Source organism: Saccopteryx leptura, chromosome 1 (genome assembly GCF_036850995.1).
Source record: "Saccopteryx leptura isolate mSacLep1 chromosome 1, mSacLep1_pri_phased_curated, whole genome shotgun sequence".
In the NCBI taxonomy this organism is placed as follows: domain Eukaryota; kingdom Metazoa; phylum Chordata; class Mammalia; order Chiroptera; family Emballonuridae; genus Saccopteryx; species Saccopteryx leptura.
The window spans coordinates 244,831,756-244,856,710 of record NC_089503.1 but is presented as its reverse complement, the minus strand read 5'-3'; the positions used below and the strand labels follow the sequence as shown (position 1 = coordinate 244,856,710).

At 54.3% G+C, this 24,955-nt stretch overlaps 1 protein-coding gene across 1 annotated transcript; it reads right to left on the bottom strand.

The window, feature by feature from the left end:
• Positions 1-1,181: 1,181 nt before the first annotated feature.
• Positions 1,182-21,651, bottom strand: ONECUT3 (one cut homeobox 3). The gene is made up of 2 exons (XM_066360974.1): positions 20,484-21,651; positions 1,182-1,596 (listed from the first exon to the last, which is right to left on the bottom strand). Exons 1-2 carry the CDS (start codon positions 21,649-21,651, stop codon positions 1,307-1,309), a joined length of 1,458 nt encoding a protein of 485 aa, XP_066217071.1. The 3' UTR covers positions 1,182-1,306.
• Between the last annotated feature and the right edge of the window lie 3,304 nt (positions 21,652-24,955).

Here is a 24,955-nt window from a genome sequence, read left to right as displayed (position 1 = left end):
TCTCTTGCATTCTCAAGGGGGGGGGGGTGGCCACCTCCCTGGGAGGCAGCCACGAGGATGGGGTTTTGGGGAGGTTCCTTCTAGCCTCTAGATCATGAACCCCCAAGGAGGTGGGCTCTTGGGATCCAGTTGTGGGCCAGACTTGGAGGTCACCTGGACCAGATGAGCAGGGGAGGTGGGGGCGTGCTCACTGTCATTTCTGACCCTTCCTACCCCCTCGTCAAATATTTTTTGGCATAAAACAGAGTAAGCAGATTCCACCTTCTCTGAGGAGAGAGACGTGGCAAGCATAGGTGCACTCCTGTTACCCCTTCAGGCCCAGTGCAGCATCCCAAGCACTGGGAGGTGGTGAGTAACTTCCTAGGGTTCCAAGCAGACAGCAACATCATGACCCCAGTTCCGGTGCTCTCTGTGTCTGTGGAATTCTCTGTGGAACCTGGATGTCTTCTTCTGTTTCCTGGGGTCTGTCTCTCCCTGTGTGTCATTTTCAAGGTGCCTAAAGCTAAAGTGAACTGACAGAAGGGTGCGGGGATAGGGGAACGGGAAGCCTCTGGAGTCTAGCGGCATGGTTGAGTGTGCCATAGCCTCCAGTCCAGGATGGGGTGAGAGAGGGTGCTTGCCTGTGGGTGCTGGGCGGTTGCCGCTGCAGGCCCCCTCCCCAGACGTTAAGGCAGGCAATTCTTGGCACAAGGAATCCTGGCTGCTGCCAGGAGGGGTAGCTGGGTTCTTGGCTTTGGGGCAGTTCTGCCGGCCGATGGGGTTGGTCATGGTGTGCACTTTAGAAGGGATTGAGTTCTCGGGAACAGGTCCGTGGGAGGACTGCTGGGGAGGAAGGCTCTTCCTGCCTCCCTCTATGGGGGTGGGGAGGGCTGGCAAAGGAGGGCTTATTCTTAAAATTCCTTTTTTTTTTTTTTTAAATACCCGGTTTATATTTCTAGTATGTGCTTCTTGACCCGCTTTCGGGGAGGACACAGTAAGCCCTGGTTTTCCCAAGGCCCCTGAACATCCTAAATTGAGAGGGAGCTGGAGAGTCCCTTTCTGTCACCCCCACCCTCTGGGTGGAGATGGTGGAGGGCTTCCTTTGGCCTGGAGGGGTGGGATGAAGGGAAGAGGGGGGCCCTTTTGTGCACTTGGGCTGAGGGGTGTGCTGCGTCCCCTCCCTGGGTATGGGGGGCCCGGAATGCACCCCCTCCAGGTGCCCCCTGAGGCGGGTCTCCCGGCCGGCGGGGTTGGGTGGGAGGTGTGGGGCAGGGGGTGGGTCAGCGCCCAGGCTGTGGAGGCAGGGAGGGCGCGTAGCCAGGGGCCTTCAGGCCTTGGAGAAGGTGGCAGGGCCTGCGGGGCCCCCAGGGGCCGCGCCGGGCTCCTCGGCCCAGCGATTCATGCAGCGGCGCCGCGCGTTCATGAAGAAATTGCTGACGGTGTTGAGCTCCAGGCCGAGCTGCTGCGAGATGGTGACCTGCATTTCCTTGGACGGCCGCTTGTTCTCTTTGAAGATGGCGATCAGCGTGCGCCGCTGCAGGTCGGTGAACACCAGGCGCTGCTTCTTTGGCTGCAATGCGCGCTCCTTCTGCTGCTCCTGCTCCTTCCGTTTGCAGGCTGCGGACCAGGGGCGCGCCGACGGGCGAGCGAGTGGAGACAGCGCCACCGCGCGGCCGGGTAGGAGGAAAGAGGCAGCACCGAAGGAGCCGAGTGCAAAGAGACACCAGGAAAGCAGAAATATGGGAAGCACAGAGAAATGGAGAGACAGCAAGAGACAGGGCCAAAAAGAGATAGGGGACAGAAATGTCAATAGGGCGACACGGAAAAAACCAGGGAGCAGCAAAAAGGTGGGCAAGACAGCCAGAAATGAAAAAAGGGGCAGACAGTCACGGAGTGAGGAGACAGACATGGGACAGGTAGGTAGGGTGAGGGGGGGACAAAGAAGGGAACATGGTGTGAGCATACCTCTACAGGCTTATGTCACCACCCTCCAATACCTCTTCTGCAGGCTATCCGTCTCCCCAGCTCATATCCCCAAACCTCATGCTCCACCCCCACCAAAGGCTCCCAAACCCAAAGAGTACAACAATACAACAATTGGTGCCCACACCTGGGGAGTGTTGGGGAAAATGACTTGGAAACTCTGAATTATTTGGCTCACTGTAGATGGGCAAAGAAGCAGTTAATTAATAGGTCCTTGGGGTATGTCACAAATCTCAGTAACTTCCCCTTGGGGTGCTGGCAACCCTGCTCTCAGAAGGACCATGATGGTCCATGCCTCCTTCCCTGGGCTTTCCTTTGAGGCCTGACCACCACAGGGACCCTGTATCCGACCAACATTGGCATCTACCATCTGATTCCAATATCTGAGCTGCCACCCTGGCTTGTTTCCCTCCCTCATCAGCTGGCTGAGACTCAAGTGCCCAGTGGAGTTGGGAGGATCGAAGGATGAGTGGGGGGGGGGGGGCTGCAGGGCCACCCCTCCCTAGGGCCACCTGGCACAGAGCAGGGAGAGGCTGCCTCTGGCCAGCAGACGCTTGCTATAGGGAAACAGCAGCAGCTAAGAGTATGGAGCAAGGCTATCATCTGTGGTCTTGCTCCTCCCTCCCCAGCTCCAAAGTTGGCTCCCTCCTCAAATGCAGTAGGGGCCTGTGGGTGGAAAAAATGGGCTCTATCAGCCAGGGTGGGCTACCTCCACTTAGGGTCTGGGGGATGCTTGTGGCTTCAGTACAAACTCTATCAGAGTCCTAGTTTCTCTGTCACATATCAGTCTGGGGCTGTGGGTGGTGGAGAGCCTGCCTCATCATGCCTCCCCATGAACTCCATGTCCCCAGCTACTTCTCCAGCAGTTACCAATGATGCAGGCTGTCCTAGCAGATCCCCACTGCCAGCCCTGGTGGTGGCATGCTGGGACCACACACTGAGCCCCCCCCCTGCTTTTTTTTGGGTTCCAGAACAGTCTGAACCACATGGCACACCAGATCAATGTCCATATACATCCACAAAAAGAGATGAATGTTCCCTGTGCTGTGGATCACATTTCTCAGGGACAGGTTCTCCCATGTGACCTGACAACCATTCCATTCTTTGTCTCCCTCTGACTTGGAACTCATGGCACTTCTTACTGACTACTCTGGGCTTTATATTAAATAACAGTGATGGCTAGAGGTTACTGGACATTCTAGAAAAGCCTCTAATATGCGAGAAGGAAGAGGAGAGGAAACAAACAAAAATGGTAGGAGGCAAGGGGAACGATGATCTTAGAAGAAACAGACAAATCAGTCAAAGTTATAATTAATATTCTTGGATGGGTATGAGAAAAACACTGTATCCATGAAATGGGAACAGGATGCTGTTCAATAAAAAGGACAATGGAAGGGTCAATGTGTTACAATTTAAATATATAATGTAATAGCTGGAATAAAATCAATGTAAGGATTGAAACATACAGTTAAGCAAAAATCCCTGGGAACAGAATGAAGCAGATGCAGAGATAAGAAATGAGAGGAAGATAATAAAGTTAGAGGATGAATTGGGCAGGTTTGTCATCTTGTCAAGAGGTACTCCAACAGTAGAGGAGACTGTCAAATAAATAATGAAAAAAAAAGAATGCAGGACTGAGGGACATGAGAGTCCAGTTTAAAGAGCCCATGAAGCCTGACTAGTTGATGGCGCGGTGGATAGAGTGTTGGACTGGGATGTAGAGGACCCAGGTTCAAAGCCCCGAGGTCGCTGGCTTGAGAACGGGCTCACCAGGTTGAGCGCAGGGTCGCTGGCTTGAGCGTGGGATCATAGACATGAATGACCCCATCCATGGTCACTGGCTTGAAACCCAAGGTTTGAGCCCAAGGTCGCTGGCTTATGCAAAGGGTCACTCACTTTGCTGGAGCCCCCCCCCCCTCCAGTGTCAAGGCACATACATATAAAGGCACATATAAGAAAGCAATCAATGAACAACTAAGGAAACTAAGGAGTAACAATGAAGAATTGATGCTTCTCATCTCTCTCCCTTCCTGTCTCTGTCCATATCTATTTCTCTATCTGTCTCTCTCTGTCTGTCACAAAAAAACCCCAAAAACAAAAAACAAAAAAAAGAGCCCATGAAGTGCTCAACTTAACAAATGAAAGAAGACACTCCTAAGTCCATCCTTGTGAAATTTTAGAGACTCAGAAAAAAAGAGATTGTAAAAACCCTCAGAGAGAAAAGGCAGATGTCACATAAAGGACTAAGAATAAGAATGGCTTTGGGCTTCTCAAAAAGCTAGGAGACCATGAAGTTATGCCTTTAAAATTCTGAAGGACAGTTATGTTCAGCTAAAATTATATGCCCCACCAAACATCAAGCATGAAGGTGTACTAAAGATATAGTCAGACAGCAACATCTTTCTGAGAAAGCTACTGCAGGATATGTTCCATCAAAATGAGGAAGTAAATAAAAAAAGGAAGGTGTGGCAGTAGATTAGTGAATAAAAAAGCTTGGTACATTTACATAATGAAATACTACTAAACCATAAAAAGGAAGGAAATCTTACCTTTTGTGAACAGCATGGATGGACCTGGAGATTATTATGCTTATTTAGGTGAGATAAGCCAGTCAGAGAAAGACAAGTACTATATAATTTCATTTATATGTGGAATCTAATGAACAGAATAAGCTAACAAACAACATAGAAACAGACTCACAAATATGGAGAATAGACTGAGCTGTTAGAGGGGATGGGGTTGGGTGAAAAAAGTAAAGGGATTAAACAAACAAACAAAAAAAACCTTATAGACACAGACTACAGTGTGGGGATTGCAGGGTAGAAAGGGTGTTGAGGGGAAGTGGAGGAGAGTAAAGGGGGGAATAAATGCTGATGGAAGGACTGAGATTTGGCTTGGGGTGGTGAACACACAATGCAATATACAGATGATGTATTGTAGAACTATGTACCTGAAACTTGTATAATTTTCTTAATCAATGTCACCCGTAATAAATTCAATAAAAAAATTTTAAACTGAGAAATAAAAAAAAAAAAGGAAGGTGTGGGATTCAGGAAATGTGGTTTAACTTAGGAGAAAGAGAAAAGAGGTCCCTCAAATGAGGAGGGGAGAGGCTGGAAGACAGCAGGACAAAGGCACCAAGGGCAAGAGGGAAACCTCACCCAGATCAGAGCAGGAGCACCAAGGGAAGTGCAAAGGGAGATGACCTCATATGTGTGGAAAATCCTATTGAGTTGGTTTTGCATGTTGTTGGGGAGTGTGGGAAGAATTTGTGATTGGCAACTATTAACTTCTGGAAAAACAAACAGTTGTACAAGAAAGGAAATCCAATCCCAGTAGTCTGTGTGACTCAGCTGTTGATATTCACTAAAATCATAATAATGTTAATACTGAATATTGATTTAGGCAAAATAATGTTTTTGTAACTATACTGAGAAGCTGATAGAAGGAGAGGGTGTGGTATGGCTACAGAAAGAGGGTGAGACAAACCTACAGGGTGAATAGAGTACTAGGTAGCCTTTTAAAATACAAAACAAAGGAGAAAGAACTTACATTCACTTTTTTTTTTTTTTTTTCATTTTTTCTGAAGCTGGAAACAGGGAGAGACAGTCAGACAGACTCCCGCATGCGCCCGACCGGGATCCACCCGGCACGCCCACCAGGGGGCGACGCTCTGTCCACCAGGGGGCGATGCTCTGCCCATCCTGGGCGTCGCCATATTGCGACCAGAGCCACTCTAGCGCCTGAGGAAGAGGCCACAGAGCCATCCCCAGCGCCCGGGCCATCTTTGCTCCAATGGAACCTTGGCTGCGGGAGGGGAAGAGAGAGACAGAGAGGAAAGCGTGGCGGAGGGGTGGAGAAGCAAATGGGCGCTTCTCCTGTGTGCCCTGGCCGGGATTCGAACCCGGGTCCTCCGCACGCTAGGCTGACGCTCTACCGCTGAGCCAACCGGCCAGGGCACATTCACTTTTTATCTGCATAAAAAAACATTGGAAGGAGGACCTGGCCGGTTTGCTCAGTGGTAGAGTGTCGGCCCAGCATGTGGTTGTCCCAGATTCGATTCCCAGTCACAGCACACAGGAGAAGCACCCATCTGCTTCTCAACTCCTCCCCTCTCCCTTCTCTCTTTCTCTTCCCCTTCTGCAGCCATGGCTCAATTGGAGTGACTTGGCTCTGGTCACTAAGGATGGCTCCATGGCCTCTGCCTCAGGCTCTAAGAAGGGCTAGGTTGCTGAGCAATGGAGCAACGCCCCAGATGGGCAGAGCATCACCCCCTAGTGGGCTTGCTGAGTGGATCCTGGTCAGGGTGCATGTGGGAGTCTGTCTCTCTGCCTCTCCTCCATTCACTGAATTAAAAAAAAAAAATGTAGGGAGGAAGTGTAAGGGATTGCTTGAGCTCCCACCTCCTTGGAACTTGGGTCATGGGAGGAGTCCAGGTCCCTCATTCTTTCAATGAGAAAGCTGGGTCTCAGGCAATGAGGCCAGGGATGAGGGGAGACTCAAAAGTCATCCCCAGGCATTTAAATTCCCTTTCTTGATCACTTGTTGTAATCAATTTATTCATTCATTCACTCATTCTCTTAGCAATTCACTTACAGATTCATCATACATTTGCAGTAGGGACAGAGATACAAATGCTCCATAGAAAGCTGACAGGAGCATTACATGTATCTTATCTTTTAATCCTGTAGTAATTCCATTAAGGCAGAGATTTTTCTCCTTAGGTATTCAGAGAAGGTGAGCCACTTGCCCAAGGTTGCCCAGTGAGCCTGGCAGGGCAGAACAGAAAAGGAATCAGGGTTGGCTAGCCCAGACAGGGGTGGGGGAGAGTTCATATGTGGGTCACCCCTTTCCTACCCATCCCCTCTTCTCCAATCAAGTGCCCACAAGTGCCCCAAATGCAGAGGCTGGGGGAGGGGCTGGGTGAAGCAGAGTTGTGAAAAAACTTCTTGTTTTGTCGATCACAGCAAAAAGAGGCTCCGTTCACTACTCCCCCGCCTCCTTTCCCGCGTTCAATCTAATTACAGCTCCTCACAGCCCCAATCGATCCAGGCTCCAGTTGGAGCTGTTTACCCCGAGCAGCTTTGTCATTCTTTCCATCCCCCACAACCCCCCAGAGCCAGCCTGGCGGCCCCTGCCTGTGGCCCCAAACACCCCCCATCAGTATCCCTCCAGGCACCCAGAATCACTCCTGCCAGCCCTGAAGGCCACTGCATTTTCTGTGTGGCCCAAGGCAGCCCGGGAAAGGGAGAAGCCATGCATATGAACCCCTTTCATGGAAGTGAAAACTAAGGCTGGGAGAGAAGGACTGACCAGGAAGCAGGACAGGGGACAGGGGACAGGGGACTGGCATGAGAAGTCCTGGACTTACCCAGGGCACCAACCACCAGCCTCAGACTATGCTGCCCTTGCTATGGCCACCCCTTCCATAATGATCTCCACTAAGGTCTGCCACCTGCATTGCATCCTTTACCATCACTTCCTTGACCTATATCCCTTCTACATCCATCAGCTCCTCCACCATCACCTCCTTCACCATCACCTCCTCCCATCTACATTTCTTCTATCTCTACTGCACCCTCCATCAGCACCTCCTCCACTGTCAGTGTTACTTCTACTTCATCATACCTCCTACCATCACCTCTGTCACTTCCACCTTCATCCCCTGCATCAATTCTACCACCATCACCTCCTCCACCATCCATATGCCTTCCACCCCATCAGCTCCTGAACCTCCATCACCTCTGCCTTTACCACCATAACCTCTATCAACAAACAACATCACTTCCACAGCTATCACCTCCCTTATATCACTCCATCATTTTTCTTTTTATTACCACCATCAACCTACTGTGTTTTCTTCATCTTTGCCACTATCAACCGCACCAGCACCACCACCATCATCTTCTCCATTATCCTCATCTACATTGCCAAACATCACCACAGGGTCCATTTCATATGTGCTCAGCACAGGGAAACTCCGGGGCTCCCAATCTGTGGTGAGGGGACGGGGTGTGGTCCCGGACACAAAGGCTCACCACTAACTACAGCTGCCATGACAACTGATGGAGGAGCCAGCAGGGCTGGCTTGTGGGTTTGTTGCAGTGTGGGGGAGAGCAACTGACACCTCTGGGACCCTAGGCAAGTCAGTTCCTTGCAAGTCCTCAGTCTCTTCATTTGCAAAATTGGGACACTGCCTCCTTAAAACATTTTTCAGTGCACATCAGCTGCTCCAAGCCCCCTTCCCCATCTCACTGAGCCCCCTCCTCCTTCCTCTGCCTCCCACCTAGTCACCTCTCTGTCCTGATTTCCTATTGCTGCCTCTCACTGCACTGTCACACTGCTCTTATCCCAAGTACGGTCCAAATTCAGAGCCTTTGCACTGGCTGTCACCTCAGCCTGCTTCTCTCTCACCTGCATTTCTTTATGGTTCCCTTGCTTCCTTCTAGTTCTTGCTCAGACATCTCTATGAGGCCTACCCTGATCCTCAGTTTAATACTGCAACCTCCTACCATTTTTCTTTATCTTTTTGTCCATAGCACTCACAATGATTTACCCACTCTATCCAAAGGTCCCATTAAGTGAGGGTTTGGGTCCAACTTTATCTTCTATCTGCCCTCTATGACCCCAGGGACTGAGAGCCTGATGCTAAGAATCATTAATAACAAGACTTGTATCTCAAGACATCCAGTGCTTCATTCACCTCAACCTGTCTCCTCCACTGCTCCCAGTCTTTTTTTTTTTTTTCTCTTACAAGGACAAGGACAGAGAGTCAGAGAGAGAGGGATAGATAGGAACAGACAGACAGGAACAGAGAGAGATGAGAAGCATCAATCATCAGTTTTCGTTGCGAGACCTTAGTTGTTCATTGATTGCTTTCTCATACCCCTTGCTCGAGCCAGTGACCTTGGGTCCAAGCTGGTGAGCTTTTTGCTCAAGTCAGATGAGCCCATGGCGACCTCGGGGTCTCGAACCTGAGTCCTTCCGCATCCCCGTCCGATGCTCTATCCACTGCGCCACCTCCTGGTCAGGCTGCTCCCAGTCTTTTTATTGTCTAGACCTGAGGAGGGCCTGAGGCTGCCTCTTAGCAAGTCCCAGAAGCCCTGGGAGGATATCAAAAGCCACCCAGAAGAGACAGAAATCCCATTCCCAAACCAGCCCCAAGAGTGCTAACAGGGTCTTTTCTTCAGCACCTGGTCCGAGGTTCCCTACATGACCAGCAGAGGGCAGCCATCCCACAGAATCCCAAGTCCAGGTGTGGGGCAAGAAAATTGAATCCCGGGACTTTCAAGTTCCAGATGGAAAAGCCCATTCCATTCAGATCCCCTGAAACTTGCTCCACAGCACCTCTTTCTTCCTGCTTCTCGCCCTTCTAGAAAGTTGCCGGGTTCAGCATACCCACCCACCGGGACCCTCCAGGGGGCCAATGAAGGAGCCAGCGCAGCCCCACCCCCCATGAATTATTGCGAGGTGTCAGCTCTCTGAGCGTCAGTTTTCTCAACTGAAAATTGTTGTGATCATGGCCTTTGTCTTGCTGGGCTGTGGAAAGGAGTTTAGTCAGAAAAGTTGTGAATACAATGGTGGGGCTGGGATGAGGCCCTAAGTTCCCATCTGTGAGTTCCTGGGAGGGTCCTAACTCTGGAACCCACTTACAGGGAGGTCATGACGTTTCTCCCCCTCAGGGAAGGCGCCTCTCCTGGACTCTTCCTAGAGAGGGGAGAAACTGAAGTCAGGAGCAGGGAGTTGGGCTGCCCCAGCCAGAAAACTCTCACATATCCCTCAAAGCCCTGCAGCAGTGGCTTTTCTTCCAGGAAAGCCCTCTTCTCTATAGGAGATGGCTGCGAGTGAATTTGTCCAATGACTGATGCCCCTGGTGTCCCTCCTTGTGTGGGCAGTGTGGCAGTAAGGGGACTCAGCACAGACTCAGTGACCCGGTCAGGGTGACCCAGCTGGCCATTGCCCTAGAGGGCCAGTGGGAGCCCTGGGAGCATTCTCAGCAGGGAGCACCCCATCCCCAGTCAGTGAGGGAGCCACTGAGTCTACTGACAGGCAGGTGGGATGGGGAAGCATGAGTTCAGTCACTCCTTAGTGGGTTGAACAGAATCAGGTCTGCACCACAGGGAGCGGAGACCAGACCTGTTCACCCTCATGGGTGCCTTCTGATAGATACCCATCCATTGTGGTCTTCTTCTCCCTCCTCCCCTCCTCTCTGCTCCTCTTCCTTTACTTCTCCCTTCTTCCCCTTCTTCTCCTGTCCCCTCTTCCCTCCTTTATGTCTCCCTTTCCCTTGTCCTGTTTCTCTTCATCTTCTCCTGCTTGTCCTTTCTATACTTGGCCTTGAGCGGACTGAACATGCAGGTGTCCATCTGTTCCCCATCCTCTGAGTATGACCATATGGGCTGCACTAGGACCTGGCTGGGTGGAGGATGGTGTATGGGTGTGGGTGTGTGGTGTGCTTTGCTACAGTGGGGAAGGGGAGAGGTGTCTACACACAATCAAATCACATGTGAGCTTGTGAGTAACTGGGGCAATCTGTAGCAGGAAATATGGGCAGTAGCATAGAGGGGTGGTGGAGAGAAGAGGCCCAGAGTTGGTGGGGAAAGTCCTAGGGGCCTGCAGAGCTCAGCAGAACATTTGGTTGTAGCTGGCCTTAGGGACACACAGTATGAATATAAGACAGGAGGATGCAGTGTGAAGAACTAATGGTGTGATGTAATACAACTGGGTGTGACATTGGGTGGGTGGTGACCCAGTGGAAACCCTTTGCTTCTAAGTGCATGGATACAGGCTGTGTCCATCTAGACACCCCCTGCCCCAGGACAGCTCCTGTCTGCCTGACCTGGCTAGCTGCTCCCTCCCTCCCTCCCTTGCCATTCCTAGTCAGCAGGAATGCCAGGCCTGGGATCCATGGGCAGAGTGGCCTCAACACACACACTCTATGGATATCAGTTTCCTGGTTTATCAATGGACACAGTGACCCTGATGTCTTTGTCTGCAAGTGAGGGTGACGATAGTCTCACCATGCAGGGGTCATGAGATCTGTGCAGCAAGTGCTGAATGAACGAGAACCTTCAACCTCTTCCTTCCTCCCTCATACATTTATCAAGCACCTACTGTGTGCACTGTGCATGAGGCAATGCTGGAGACAGCTGTGAGCAAGACAAACATAGGCCCTGCTTCATGGAGCCACAATCTGATGTGGAAGCCACGTTGCTCCAATAATCACAGAAATAAATGGAAAGGGATGATCCACTTGGTCCCAGAACAGGGATGCTGCTGCTTTGTTCAGAGTAGCAGGGATAGAAGCAGAGTCTGGGTAGGGAATTTGGGGCCGGAGAGACCCGAGCAAGGCTGGATTCTGAGAGGCCTGAAAGTGGGACAGTCCTAGGCAAGGAGGATGGAACTGGAGACAGAGTTCAGGCATCTGGAACAGAGGAGGAGAGGAGCTAGTAAAGCCCAGGGGAGGATAGGAGGAATGAGCTAGAGCGGCAGCAGGAGGACTGGCCCTACCCCCCCCCCCCCAGGCTAGGTTTGACAAGGAGGGGCAACAGGATGGTGGCCCCTGAATCCAATTATGGGGGCACTTGAGTGACTGTCATTGTGAGCATTCTTGTCTTTGCCCCACCCCCAGCCTTCCTGCCTCAGTATCTGTCAACCAGGGCACACGAGGTGTGGGGTGGAAGCAAGAGCTGGAGCCGGTTGTTCCCTCCCCTCTGGCCACCTCCAGTGCTCAGCTCTGGCTTCACGAAGCAGACAATTCAATACGGAGCCCAGTCTCCGGCTGGGATGATGACTGGTTTCCTTGGAAACGAGTCCCGCCCCTGGCCACCAGCAGCCAGCCCCAGATGTGGGGAACATTGATGCCTTTACCCTGGTGGCTTGTCCCCACTGGGCTGAGCTGCCCTGTTGGCCTCCCCAGGCCAAAGAAGGTGGGTGACTAGTCCAAGGTGATATCATTCTGAGGGGTCCTGGAGAATACATGTGTCCACCACTTTTATCCACATCCTGTACATCTGAGGGAGCAGGGGAAGGGGTTTCCATGGGTGGAGGGTGCAGGTTCAGCGCTGAGTCAGGCCCTTGCTCTCAGATGAGGACCCCTGGAGGCCTCAGCAGCCCTTCATCTGTTTCCACTCTGTCCCAGCTGTCGCCTTCTCACTCTCTACCACCCCCCCCGTCCTCTTGGTCCTTGCAAGTACCTTGGCAGGTGCCCAGCCCGCGGGAGAGGCCCCGCCTCCCTTCCTCCCTCCATCCTCTCCCCCGATGGGATTTTAATGGCCGCATTTTCAAATTAGTTCTGAGCCTTTCAAAGACTTATCAGGGAAATAAGTGTTTCCACTGGACTCTGGGCTACCTTTCCTGGAGCTTCATCTGGAGGTTGTACCACATGGAGGGGCACAGAGGCCCCCTCCATTCAGGCACAGTCACACAGAGGCAAACCAGGCACACACACACAGTTTTTATGTTTTAAAAAAATGTTGAGAAGTCACAGCAGCTGACAGTTGGAAATAGATTTGAAAAAGATGACAGGAAAGAACCTGGTGATAAGAAAAGAGCAGAGAGGCCAATGCAGAAACAGGGGTGTGGGGAGGACCTAGCATTTCAATAACCGAGAAACAAACCAATCAACTCACACACAAGATGGTCCGCCCCAGAAGCCCCAGGCTCCAGGGTGATAAGGGATCACTGGGCAGGAAGCTGGCTGAAGGAAAAAGGAAATGACCAAAGAGAAGAATACTACACAGCCAGCAAAAACGACCTGGAGGCACTCTCTTTCCTAATGGGGACAGAGTGGATGCTCTCCGGTGTGTGTGTGTGTGTGTGTGTGTGTGTGTGTGTGTGTGTGTGTCTTCTTCAAGAAAAAGAGAAGGAAAAGAATGTACCCTTGTAGCTCCGGGATTCAGTGTAACTTCTCTCTAGAAGGAGAAATAGAAACTGGTTTGCAGAAAGGAGGTGAAGGGAAGATGCTTTCTTGTTCCGTTCAGATCTGGAACCTGGTGAATGTGTGCAGTGTTTTAAAATACTACAGCAGTTGCCTGACCTGTGGTGGCACAGTGGATAAAGCGTCGACCTGGAAATGCTGAGGTCGCCGGTTCGAAACCCTGGGTTTGCCTGGTCAAGGCACATATGGGAGTTGATGCTTCCAACTCCTCCCCCCTTCTTTCTCTCTGTTTCTCTCTCCCTCTTTCTCTCCTCTCTAAAAATGAATAAATAAATAAATTAATTAAAAAAATAAAATAAAATACTACAGCAGTTTTAAAGAAGTGGGGACAGAAGGGAGGTGGAGGGAGAGAGCAAAGGCTTTGCGGTTGCTCCTACAGCCCCTGCGGGAGCTTTTTATTTATCCACTTCCTGCTCCTCCTGGGCTGGAGATTCCAGTCTTCATTCAATGAAGACGGAAGTGCACAGGGCGGGGGTTGGAGGTGGGAAGCGACTTGTCCACGGTCAACGCGTGTGACTCTACCCTGCCATCCTTCCCGGAGCACCCCTCCCTTGGGTCCTCTCAGCCTTCCCCGGGGAGTGGGCGCAGCGCCCCGATGATGCTTGGGGCATACAGGCCAGCGCACCGAGACCACTGCCGCCTTGGGAAGTTCAGCCCGGAAGGAGGGGAGCCCAAAGACGGCTCCCACCCGTCAAGCTGTGGTTTCCCTGAGACGCAATGCAGGCTATCCCGCGACGTTAACCCTGAGGCCCCAGGCCGCGGGTATACAGGGCAAGGGACCAAGTGTCTTTAGCCCGGTTGTGGGCACCTTGGTCCTGCCAGGCTGTGGAGGGCCCGTGCACGCTATATTCTAGGTGGGTGTGGGGAGAATCCTTCCTGATTCCACGATTAGTTTTCCAGGCAATGAGGGGTAAACCTGGCCGGGTGGGGGAAACAGGCACAGACGTCCGCCCAATGTCTGCGGATGAGCAAGGGCACTTGGGGACTTCTGGACCTTGCTGTCTCCAAATAAGATTCCCAATTCACTGCCCCCCCTCCCCCCCCCCCCCCGTCACTGTGGGCAGATGCGACCCCCTCCCAAGCCCCCAGTACTCAAAGTAGGGTCAGACAGCATCTACGTGGATGCAGGGAAGATGTGGTCCTGTGGGAGCACCTGGAGGAGCATGGATGACTCCAAATCGTCAGCACAGGTCTTGGGGAGTTCTTCCTGATGCCTCCAGCTCTGTGTAGCCTGAAATATGCCAAATCCAGCTAGAGGGCAAATGGGAGTCCTAAGCTGGAGTCTGTGAACACTAGTTCTAATGTGAATGTGGGCATCTACATTTGTATCCCTGAACCTCTCTCCCTGGCCACCTGTGCCACTCACGGACCCCTCTCCTTGTCCCTGCTTTCATCTAGTGTGAGTCTGTGGTCTTGTGTGTGTGACTTGGTAGGCCTGAGGGGGCCCTCCACCTCTCTTACAACTGCTTACAGGACAAGAATCCAGAGGCAGGATGGTCCTGCTTCCTAGCCCCACCTACATCTACACCTACTAGGCAAAAGAAAAACCGAGGCTGCAGATATCCTGGGACTGGCTGAGGTCACTGGGTCTCCCAGGCCAGTCTCTCCCCTCCCCCACTAGCAGTACCTTCCTTATTGACCAAGGGCCATATTTAATTAAAAAGTTGATTCAAACAATCCCAGCTCCCCGGGTTCATGGCTACATACAAAGACACTAGCTAGCTTCAGGGGCCCAGGCTTAATCCTTACTACTGCTCCGGGCTTCCCACCTCCTAGCCCATCCTCCTGGCTCCACTAGCCAGCAGTGCCTTTCCACATTCACACGGGGCACAAAATTAGGGGTTCAAAGGCTTCCTCCACATCTTAAGGGCTTTGAGAGCCATTGTCAGGACACCAAGCAGAGAAGGAAAGAGCTTCAAAGTGATCATAGAAAGCCCACTGCTTTGGGGTAGTGAACACAATATAGTGTGCAGATGATGTTTTGTAATATCGTGCACCTGAAACCTGTGAATTTTGTTAATCAGCGTCACCCCAATAAATTCAATAGAAAGGGAAAAAAGCCCCCTGACACTGCAGCTCTAGAGGAGAGGACACCAGGGGCGAAAGCAAAGCCTGGAGAGCAGGGAGAAGGAGGCAGTGTCAGAGTGTCAATCAGACTAGAGTGGTGATGGTTGATAGAGGGAAACACAGGAGTGGAAGAGATTAAGGAGAATAGTCAGGTCTTTATTCCTTCAGAATAAAGGAGCCAAATGCCAGCTCCAGCCCCTTGCCCTGTAGACTTATCTGTGTGGTTATCTGTGAACTGGGGAGACCATCCATTCCTCTCAGGTAGGAAGGAATTATCACTGGGCTTGGGGCTCAGAGAGTGCTGGACTTCCAACGCTGGACCCAGGCTCACCCTAAGGGTCAGGCATTGAGGAGGGAGTGACGTGGAAGAGTGGGTGGTTCACTAGAAAAGGCATGAGGGTGGGAGGAATCCTGGTGGCTTGGAGTTGGCTGGGAGGCAGAGAGGGAGTTGGAACTTTGTTTCTACACATGCTCCCTGAGGGGTGGGGGCTCACAAGAGCCCATAATCCTGACACTCTTGAGAGAACTGAGAGGAGAAGCACAGGCCTCCCCAGCCCCCACTGTCCACTTGCCCAAGGGTCACCCAAGCTGTGACTTTAAGAGCCACGCTACTGGCCTGACCTGTGGTGGTGCAGTGGATAAAGCCTTGACTTGGAATGCTGAGGTCGCCAGTTCAAAACCCAGGGCTTGCCGGGTTAAGGCACATATGGAAGTTGATGCTTCCTGTTCCTCCTCCTGTCTCTCTGTCTCGCTCTCTTCTCTTTCTAAAAATGAACAAATAACAATCTAAAAAAAAAAAAAAAAAAAAAAAAGAGCCACACTACTGTCCTCACCTAAATTCACTGAGCATCCCCCTCCCAGCCTTTGTCTTTGCTGGGCCACCTGCCTGGAATGTTCCCATCTTTGTAGAAAGTGGGAACCTGAGCATCTCCAGCTGGGCTTGCAGCTCTACCAGACTCAGAGGTCAGGGGGATGCAGCCCCCAACCCCCTTTACTGCCAGGAGCCGGGTCTGTTCCCCCTCCTACTGGAACTGGCACCACTTTTCACTAGGTGTGTGGCTTGGGCAAGTGCCTTTCTTCCTCTCAGCCTTGGCTTGCTGGTAAGTAAAGTGGGCACAATAACTCCATTTGATTTAAAAGGTTATTCTGGATAATTCCATATCTTATTCCTGGTGGGCTGGCTGAGAGGCAGAGGGAGGGTTTCAGCATCCCAGCCAGCTCTAATCCCTCTGCATGAGGGGAGTGGGGCAGAATCACTGAATCTGGGCAGGGTCCTGGAGCTGGCCCAATCCCGGTCTGTGGTCTGGAAAACAGGGACTGGTTTCGGGGGAATCCAGAGTCATGTGAGCAGCCCCATATGGCTCTGGCACACACAGCTCCAGACTCAGATTCCTCTACTCTGTGCATCCCTGTGAGGACCTACAGTGTCCCCTCCAGACCCCAGATCTTTTCCAGAAGCCCCTGCCCAATCTCTAAGGGTCCTACAGCACCCAGGCTGCCACAGGTGACCAGGACCCCCCAAGATGAGAAGTGGGTGTGAAGGGGTGACTTAGCAACATGGCCTCAGAGTGCAAGGTTTGTGAAGGTGCCCTGAAGGTCTCCATAGGAGGAGGGAGTTGGTTGATTAGATCAATTTCAGCAAGTACCTGCTAGCTGGTGTCTGTCCATTTCTCAGGTGAGGAAACTGAGGTTCAGACCCTTGCCCAGGATCAGTCAGTGTTACAGCTCAGGTGAGTACCCGGTTTCCAAGCTCTCTGCTGGGATGTCTTTTCTAGGGTATGGGGGCAGACTTTGTGAGAAGTATGACTCCCTTGCAGTTCAAGCTGGGTTTTTTACCAGCCCCTCCAGACCTTCAAGACCCTGACCACTGCTTTGCCCACCCTACACCAACCCTGATGTCCACCATCACTGCATCCGCCCCCATCAGCAACGTGGTTCCAGAAATGGCTCCCTTCTTATATCAGTTCCTCCCACTCTGGCCTCCCTCATCTCTCAGGGATTCTGGGCTCTGAATTCACCAGTGGGCCTAAGAGGAAGAGAGGGCCCTTATTTTAATCGCCTCCATCTGATATTTTATTTTACACATTTTTTCTTCTTAGTTACAAAAATATTTTTTCTCTAGAGTTGCAATTTAAACAATATTTGAAGCCCGCTGAAGCTATCGATCGGGCAACGGTGATGAATTAGAGACGGTAATTCGAATTCATCGACCGCCCCGCCCCTGCCCAGGAGCCTGCTGCCCCTCCCCCAGCCCCTCTCCCATAATTACTGTTTGAGACAGAGCAGGGAGGGCTTCGAAGAGGAGGTGGCTGGGAATCTGACAGAAATCAGAGGACCCTGGGATGGAGTAGGGTAAGGCCCCCATGGCAGTGGGGTTGAGGCTGTAGAATCTGCGACTAGTGGGCCCCTGAATCTAAGAATGTCAGACCTAGAACCTAGCTCCTCCAATGCACAGACGTTACCGATGAGTAAACTGAGGTACACAAAAAAGGCAGGAGAGGTGGGGAGCGGTGGTCGGGTGGGGGCGACTCTGAGTTCTACCTGGTCAGATTTTTCATGTACATTGCAGAAACAAAGAAACCACCCCTTCCTGCCTTGGTCCAAGATCCAGGAAAGAGAGAGGAGGGAAAGCTAGTAGGGTGGGTGGGGGGAGAGACCCAGGCCCTGTGGAAGCAACACAGACAACACAGAGAGAGGCTTCAGCCACCGGAACTCTCCTCTCTCCTCTCTCGGTGCCTCTCTCTCTCTCTCTCTTTTTCTCTCCTCCCTCTCCCTCTGTTTTTCTGTTTCTCTTTTGGTCTCTCCAATTCTGTCTCTTCATTTTCTTTGTTTTTGTCACTCTCTGTTTCTCCTACTTATCTCTGTCTTTTTCTCTGTGTGTGTGTCTCTCTCTGCATGTGTCTCCCTTCCTCCTGGTCGCAGTTGGAACCAGACACCCGGACGGGACCGCCCAGAGGCGGGCAGGCGCGCGTGCCACACTGGGCACAAAGCTTGCGATTCTCCGGGGCAAAGAGGCCATAGGGTAGACGGGCGGCTTTCGCTGGGCCCGGGATGGGGAGGAGGAAGGGCATTTAGTTCTCTTCTGCCAGGGTTTGAAATATGCTGAGGGGGAGCAGGTGGGGCACCTGGAGGCGCTTCGGGCTGCCCCCCTGCGGGGTGGCACATTTAGGAGCGGGTTGCGCCCTGTCTCCTTCCTGCTCTAACTGCGGAGATTTGCCGCCACTTAACCGCTTTTCATTTGCGCGGCGACCAGAACTAAAAGCCTCTCCGCGGGCCCGTGCTAATTACCCTGAAGCCCTCCGCCACCTCTAACATCCTAGCCAGCACCCGGGTGTAGCCGTGGTCCGAAGTGCTCCGGAGGTGCCGCAGGTGCCCAGGGTCCTGCGCGCGGACCAGGTGGGGTCACTGCTGGGCCGCGGCGGGGAGGAGCGAGTGCTGTGACGGGCTGAATGGTTCATTATCCCCAACATCCCAGCGCTTCTAGCCCCTGCACTCACTCTCTCCACTTCCTTCCGGCGCCCCTATTCTGACTCCTATTTCCCAAAAGGGAAAGCCCAGGCTCACAGAGGTGAGACTGCTGCCAAGGCTGTGGCAGTCAGGGAGGCCCGCCCACGGGCCTCGGCTCCCCTCTGTGATTGTATGGGCTGTGGGAAGGGAAGCGTGGACTTCGGGGTCAGGGCACCCGCCACGGCTCAGTGTGAAACTGAGATACTACTAATGGATCATGTTAGTTACATAACAGGGCAGTGAGGAAACTGTAAAGTGGCATGCATTCTTTGGGATACCCCCATGTTGGACACAATGTATTCAACATACATTGGCAAAGAGGTGGAAGGTGGCCAGTATGGCAATACGTCAAATGCCACGTGTTGCCCATTTGACCAGTACCTCTTAGTGTCTAATGCACTGCGGAGATACCTTTGGCGAGAGCATAGGGGTTGTGCTGTCTGCTACCTGAGATCATCTACACTACAACAGCAGGCTGTGGCTGTGTGTTGATATGTCCCCTTCAAGCACACTTGGTCACTGAATGTGTCGTGGGGAGCAAGACAGAGCCAGTGCTGCCCTTACATAAAACTGTCCAAGTTTTTCACACTATTTCTAACATGTCACAATGGCCTCCCCATACAGTTGGCCACTTGCTATATACGAAGGAGAGTTTATGTTCCCATTCCCCAAAGTGGAGAATCGAGGGAGCCCATAGGCGTCTCAGTTAGTCACCTCCTCCGCAGAGGAGGAAACTGAGGCTGTGTGTAGGTCCAGGCTCTTCCAGCTGTCCAGTATGCCTGGGGGGAGGGAACGAGTGAATATAAGATTCCCTCTCAGTCCCCAACTGGCACCCCCCCTGCCCAGTCTCCTGTCTGAGAGGAGCACAGCCAAAGCCCACCCTGCCTGCCTGCTTGAGGGGTGCCTAGTGTGAGCCCCAGCCCACTCGCCCCTGTGCGCAGAGAAGCCATCGATCCAGCACCGGCAGCAGCTATTGTCCCTGTGGCAGGGGCTCTGCAGCCCCGTCCCCAGCATGGCCAGGGGAAGACCACCCTTTACAAGCCAGGCTCATTGAGGTGACAGTTGGGGGGGCTTTCTTGCACCCAGGAAAAGGAGGCTTGGTCAGGCCGCCTCTCTAGGGGCAAGCGTAGACCCAGGTGTTGTCAGCTGGGAGGAAAGAGAGAGTGGGGTTCCTAGGGGGGCTGGGGGCTGAGTGAGACAGAGAAGCTGAGAGACAAAAAGAGTGACAAAGGAGGAAGAATAAGGAAAAAACAAGGGAAAAACGGCGAGCAAGCGAAAAATAGATACCAGGTTGCTTCGACAGAGAGGAGGCAGCATTGAGGAACACAAAACAACACAAATGCAAGGCGGGCAGGGGGGTGTGCTTCTGGGCCAAAAGCAAACGCCAGCAGGCGACAGGCAGCGGTGTGAAGGCCTCCGGACCGCACAGACCAGGGTTCCCCGGCCGCCCCTCCCCCGCCCATTCTCCAGTGACCTTTGCCAGCGGCCGGAGGTGGGGAGGGGGCTATCGATCGCAGAGGCTGAGCCACAGAGATGCGCGCGCTGGGGCCAGGGGCTGAGCACCGGCCTGGCCCTGGCCGCCAGAGCGCCCTCGGCCTGTGTGCGGTCCCAGTTTTCTGGGCTGGAGGCACAGCGAGGGACTGTTCCGGAAAAGGAGAGTGGCACCCCGAGATCACAGCAGCGGCGTGTCTGGGGAGCACCCTCACCCCCGCACACACACCACACACACAATAATCGATCCTGCAGGCTGCTTCGGGGATCCTCGGTTTCCAGACGGGCTGGGCTGCTGGCTATGGGGGGGGGGGGGGAAGGCGGCACAACCCCTTTCTCCCTTTTGGCGACGGTACAGACGGCAGAGGCGCAGATCACACTCTAACCTCCTACAGGGGATCCCCGAGCTGGCCGGAGGGGCGCACGGCCAGGGCATGGGGAGGCGGCCGGGGCTGCTTGGTGCTAGGGAGCCCCGAGCCAGCGTCCTAGGGTCGGGCGGTGTGCTCCGCGCTCCTACCTGCGAGGCGCAGTGCCGACATGCGCTGGAACTCGGGCTCCTGCAGCCACTTCCACATCCTGCGGAAGGTCTCGCGGCCCGACTTGAGCTTGCTCCACGGCTTGGGGTTGCGCAGCAGGTCAGAGAGCGTGCCCTGTGAGCGGCACAGGATGCGCTGCGCGAAGATGGCCTGCGGGATGCTGTAGCGCTTCAGCTCCGCCGTGATGCGCTGCGCCACCTCCTTGGTGTTGATCTCCTCGGCCGCCGCGCCAGCCCCAGGGCCGCCGCCGCCGCCTGGGCCGCCGCCGCTCGCGTGCGGCCCGTGCGCCCCGGCCACAGCCAGCCCGCCCAGCGGCGCCAGCAGCCCAGCGGAGCCCCCGCCACCTGCGCCGCCGCCGCCGCCTCCTGGTAGCCCCCGGGCCAGCGCATCCTCGGCGCGCCCCAGCAGCGCTGCGTGAGGTTCGAAGGCAGCAGGCGGCAGCAGCTTATCCCCAGCCAGGTGGCTCGGAGCGCCGTAAGCTGCCAGCGGCGGGGGCGGCGGAGGCGGCGGCGGTTGGGGCTGCGGGGCGCCGTGCAGCGAAGGTGGCAGGGCGTTGGGCAGCGGCGACAGCGGCGACCCCATGGCGGGCAGCTCTTTGCCGTAGGGCCCGTAAAGGTGGCCCACGGAGGCGAGAGCAGCGCGCTCGTCGCGCATGAGAGTGAAGCTGCCGCTCACGCTGGCAGCCAGGCGCTGCGGCGGGGGTGGCGGGGGCGGCGCGGCCGCGGGGTGCGGGTGTGCGTGGGGGTGGCCGCCGTGAGCCCCGGCCACAGCAGCCGCCGCTGCGTGCTGGTGGAACTTGTCCGCCACGGCCGCGAGTGGCGGCAGGTGCTGCAGGGGCGTGAGCGTCGTGTAGGTGCCGCCCAGGCCGGGAGCCTCGCAGGCCATGCCCATGGCCGGGTGCAACGGGCCAGCTAGCTCCCCGCGGAAGTCGGTGCCGCCGCTCGCAGCGCCCGCGCCACCCGCGCCCCCGGCGCCGCCGCCGCCGTCCAGCAGGCTCGCCATGCCGGCTACCAGACCCGGGCGCCCGGGTGCCACCAGGCCGCGGTGCTGCGTCGCTGCTGAGCGCGCGTGGCCCTGGCTCAGCAGCTCGCCCGCTTGCGCGTGGGCCACACCGTGCAGGCCCCCGAGGCTCTCCAGGCTCAGCTCCATGCTGGGCCGCCCGCCCGCCGCGCGCGCTCCTAGGCGCCGGTTCGGCGCGTTCAAGGCCGCTGCATGGCCCCCTCCTGCTCCCCGGTGGCTGCGCGCGAGGCTTACTGGCTGCGCGGCGCAGGGCCCGGCCTGGCTGCGAGCGCGGCCACCAGGATGTGGCGGGGTAGCAGCGGCCGGCAGCCCGGCCTGGGTCTGACGTCAGCGCCCCCGCCCACCCGCTCCCCTCGCCGCCGCCTCCCACCACCATGCTCTCCGCCCTCCCGGGTCCCCTCGAGCGTCAGGCAGGTTGGAGTGGGCCTACTGGCGACTCCTTACTCTGCGCAGGCCGCCTGGGGGCCGGACTTACCGGGGACAACAGGAGGGGGTCTGGGGACAGACTATGGCTAGGTGGGGCTGGGGCCTCTTCTCTGTGTCTCTGATTCTGTGTCCCTCCCCAGAGGGTCAGGAAGAGTACTTTCCTGACAGCGTCCCCGAGTCGATCTCGAGAGTGTGGTGGAGTTATGGCTGACTAGGGACCTAAGATCTACGTCTTCTCCCACAGCGCACACACAGACCCCAGGAGGTGGATCCCTCGGCAAGTTCAGCTCCCTCTACACACACACACACACACACACACACAAGGGGTGGGGGCGGTCACAGACCTCTCAAACGACTTTTCTTGGGGCCATTGGTGAGAAAAGGAGGGTCCTCAAGTTGGTGCAGGGCCTGTTTGGGGGCATGTCTGGATCTGCCTCCGATTATAGACACCCGGTCCTCAGTTTTCTCAGCTGTACACTAACTTACGTGGCCTCAGGGGTGCGAAAGGCCCCTCCTAATTCTAGGTCCTTTGACTTTCTTTCCACCTCAGGATGGGAGTGGCTTGGGCTGATCCTTAAAGAGGCCCTGTCCTCCTCCAGCGGGGGCCAGCGGAGGACGCCTCTTCTCTCTGCTTCCCAAGGAACTACTTCAACCATCCCCTTCCCCAGGGCTTCTCTTTGGGGGGGGGGGTTGCACCACCACTTGGAAACAGGTGAGGCTCAGAGGCCCTGGGAACTGGGATAAATCAGGGGTCTCCACATTCAGAGACCCTCCAGTGATCTCTCCAGTGGGGCTAAATGCAGCCTCTTTCAAGAGGGGGATCAGGAGCGGCCAGACCAGACCCCAAAAGGTGCTCCCATCTCATGGTCGGTCTTGGGTGGGGAGGGAATTCCCAAATTAGCGCCCTCCCCCTTCCCCATTACCCCACCACCACCACCACCACCACGCACCTTGGAAACCTGTGCCGGTTTTCCTGAAGAGGAAAGGGAAGGTAAAGCTATTAAGGCCTCTGCTCAAGTCCCCCAGGCAAACCATCTGGGCACCCCTACCCTCACCTTTAATGGGATTCTCCTACCCTTGTAGTGTGGTTACACCTTGGGGACTAGATTGGCTGCACTGAAAGTCTGTGCAGGGCCCTTTCTGTGTCTCAGTTTTCTCTTCCTACTTGCCCCAGCTGAGATCAGATGGAGTCTGTGCAGAGCACCAGAAGGAAAGAGGACCATCTCTGAGTGCCAAGCAGTTCGTGGGCCTGGACGAGCTGACCAGGGCAGAAATCAGACGGTAGAGTCCTGGGGTGGGATAGCGCTAAAGGGGACCCCTGCTCTTGCTTCGTGCTGAGGACTCAGCATTTAGTAGCTGCCTACTCTTTCCCAGGCACACTCTCTCCTCATCCAGCCTGGAGGGGGAGCCAAGTCAAGTTCTCCATCTGTCTCAGGACCACAGTAGGGAGTGTTGGGCGTAGGGCTCCCCCTTAGTTCTCTTGTTCTGTCCAAGTGTAACACTGCCCTCAGGTCCATGGGCATTTCAAGTCCATGGTTTTATACAATTTCAGGTTATCTGTCATTACACTCACCTTCCAGGTGGGAAAACAGAGGTGGGAGAGGGGGGTGGGTTCAACAACTGAATTCCCTGATCCCTAGGTAGATTCTGAGTCTGAGAGGGGTGGATTCTGGCTGTTCTGAGCCCCAGCCTGGGCCCCCACTCCAACAATCACAGATAATTAAAAATAATCGTGGGATTTAAAAATCAATCAGCCTCATAAAATAATCACATCACAGACCCAGAAACAGCTGATCAGAGTCTCTAGGTGGAAAAGCAAAGGTGGAAGAATGAACCTCCAAATGTCAACTGAGGGGTGTTCCATGGGGGTCATGGCCATGCAGTCTTTTGTGTTTTTATATTCCTCCAGTTCAATGATCATTTTCATTTTTATAACAAGCATTGAGTTGAGGGTTTTCTATCCTAGTAAGTAAAGCGTCCATTTTGAAAGAAAAAACGTGGACTCATGGTTTTGAGAAGAGCCCCCTCCCTTCTGCTGTCTCAGAACCCCCTAAGACCCCAAATCCTGGACAGACTGCCTGGGCCCCGAGAACCAGCTTCAGCCAGGACAGCCTTGCTCCCGGAGCAGGCTGCACTTCCAGTGGGAGATGGAGAAAATTTTTTCAACCTTTGGAGAGGGTAGGAGAGGTGGCCCCTTGGAGCCTCAGAACAAGCTTCCCCCACCAATGGCCCTTTAGTAATTAGCAAAATAGGACCGAGCCTGCCACAGGACGGGCTGCTGGCTGGAGCCTGATCGATTTTGAATCATTAGGCAAATTGCAGGCACAGGAAGGGTGGGCTAGATGGGGGCAGGGTGCCCCCATTTTTGCCTCTGTGGGGACCTTAGTCATGTGGGGAAAGCTCACCCACCTCAGTGTCCCCTCCAGGAAAGTTGCAATTTGACCCCTGGAGCCCGCTTCCGTGCTGCATTAGCCTCTGCAGGTGCTGGGCTGCCCCTGGCCAATGCCCACCCTCTCTCTGTCCAGCTAGGCCTGGTAGAACCGAGAAGCACAGACCCTGGTACACAGACCAGGAGGCTCCAAGTGTCCAGGAGGCTCCAAGTGTCTAGTGAGCAGTGAAAGGGCCCACTGGGATCCGGGTCTCCTCCTGCCGTGGGGTCCCAGTCATCTCCACAGCTTCAATAGCCATAACCCACCTTCCCTGAGCTGGAGTCTTGAATCAGTATCCTCCACCTCCTTTCTTCTTTGACAGACCTTGCTGTTCTGGTTCCTGCATCCCAACTAAAGATATTGGGGTGGGGGTGGGAATATACCTAAAATTTTTCCTTTCTGGGCCTCCCAAGGTCCCTCCACATCTCGCAGCTGATTGCTATGATTCCATTTGTCTCCCACGGAAATGAAAGTCACCAGTCGCTGGGCACCCTTTCTTTTATTAGAACGAGGTTTTAATAAATAGTGATGTTTAACGCTCCCCAGTCTCGCCGGAACCCGAGACCCTCACCGGCCCC

Coding starts and splice junctions, on each gene's coding strand:
- ONECUT3 (XM_066360974.1), bottom strand. CDS start 21,651: ATGGAGCTGAGCCTGGAGAGCCTCGGGGGCCTGCACGGTGTGGCCCAC. Junction 1,597..20,483: donor GTCGGCACTGCGCCTCGCAG/GTAGGAGCGCGG, acceptor CCTGGTCCGCAG/CCTGCAAACGGAAGGAGCAG.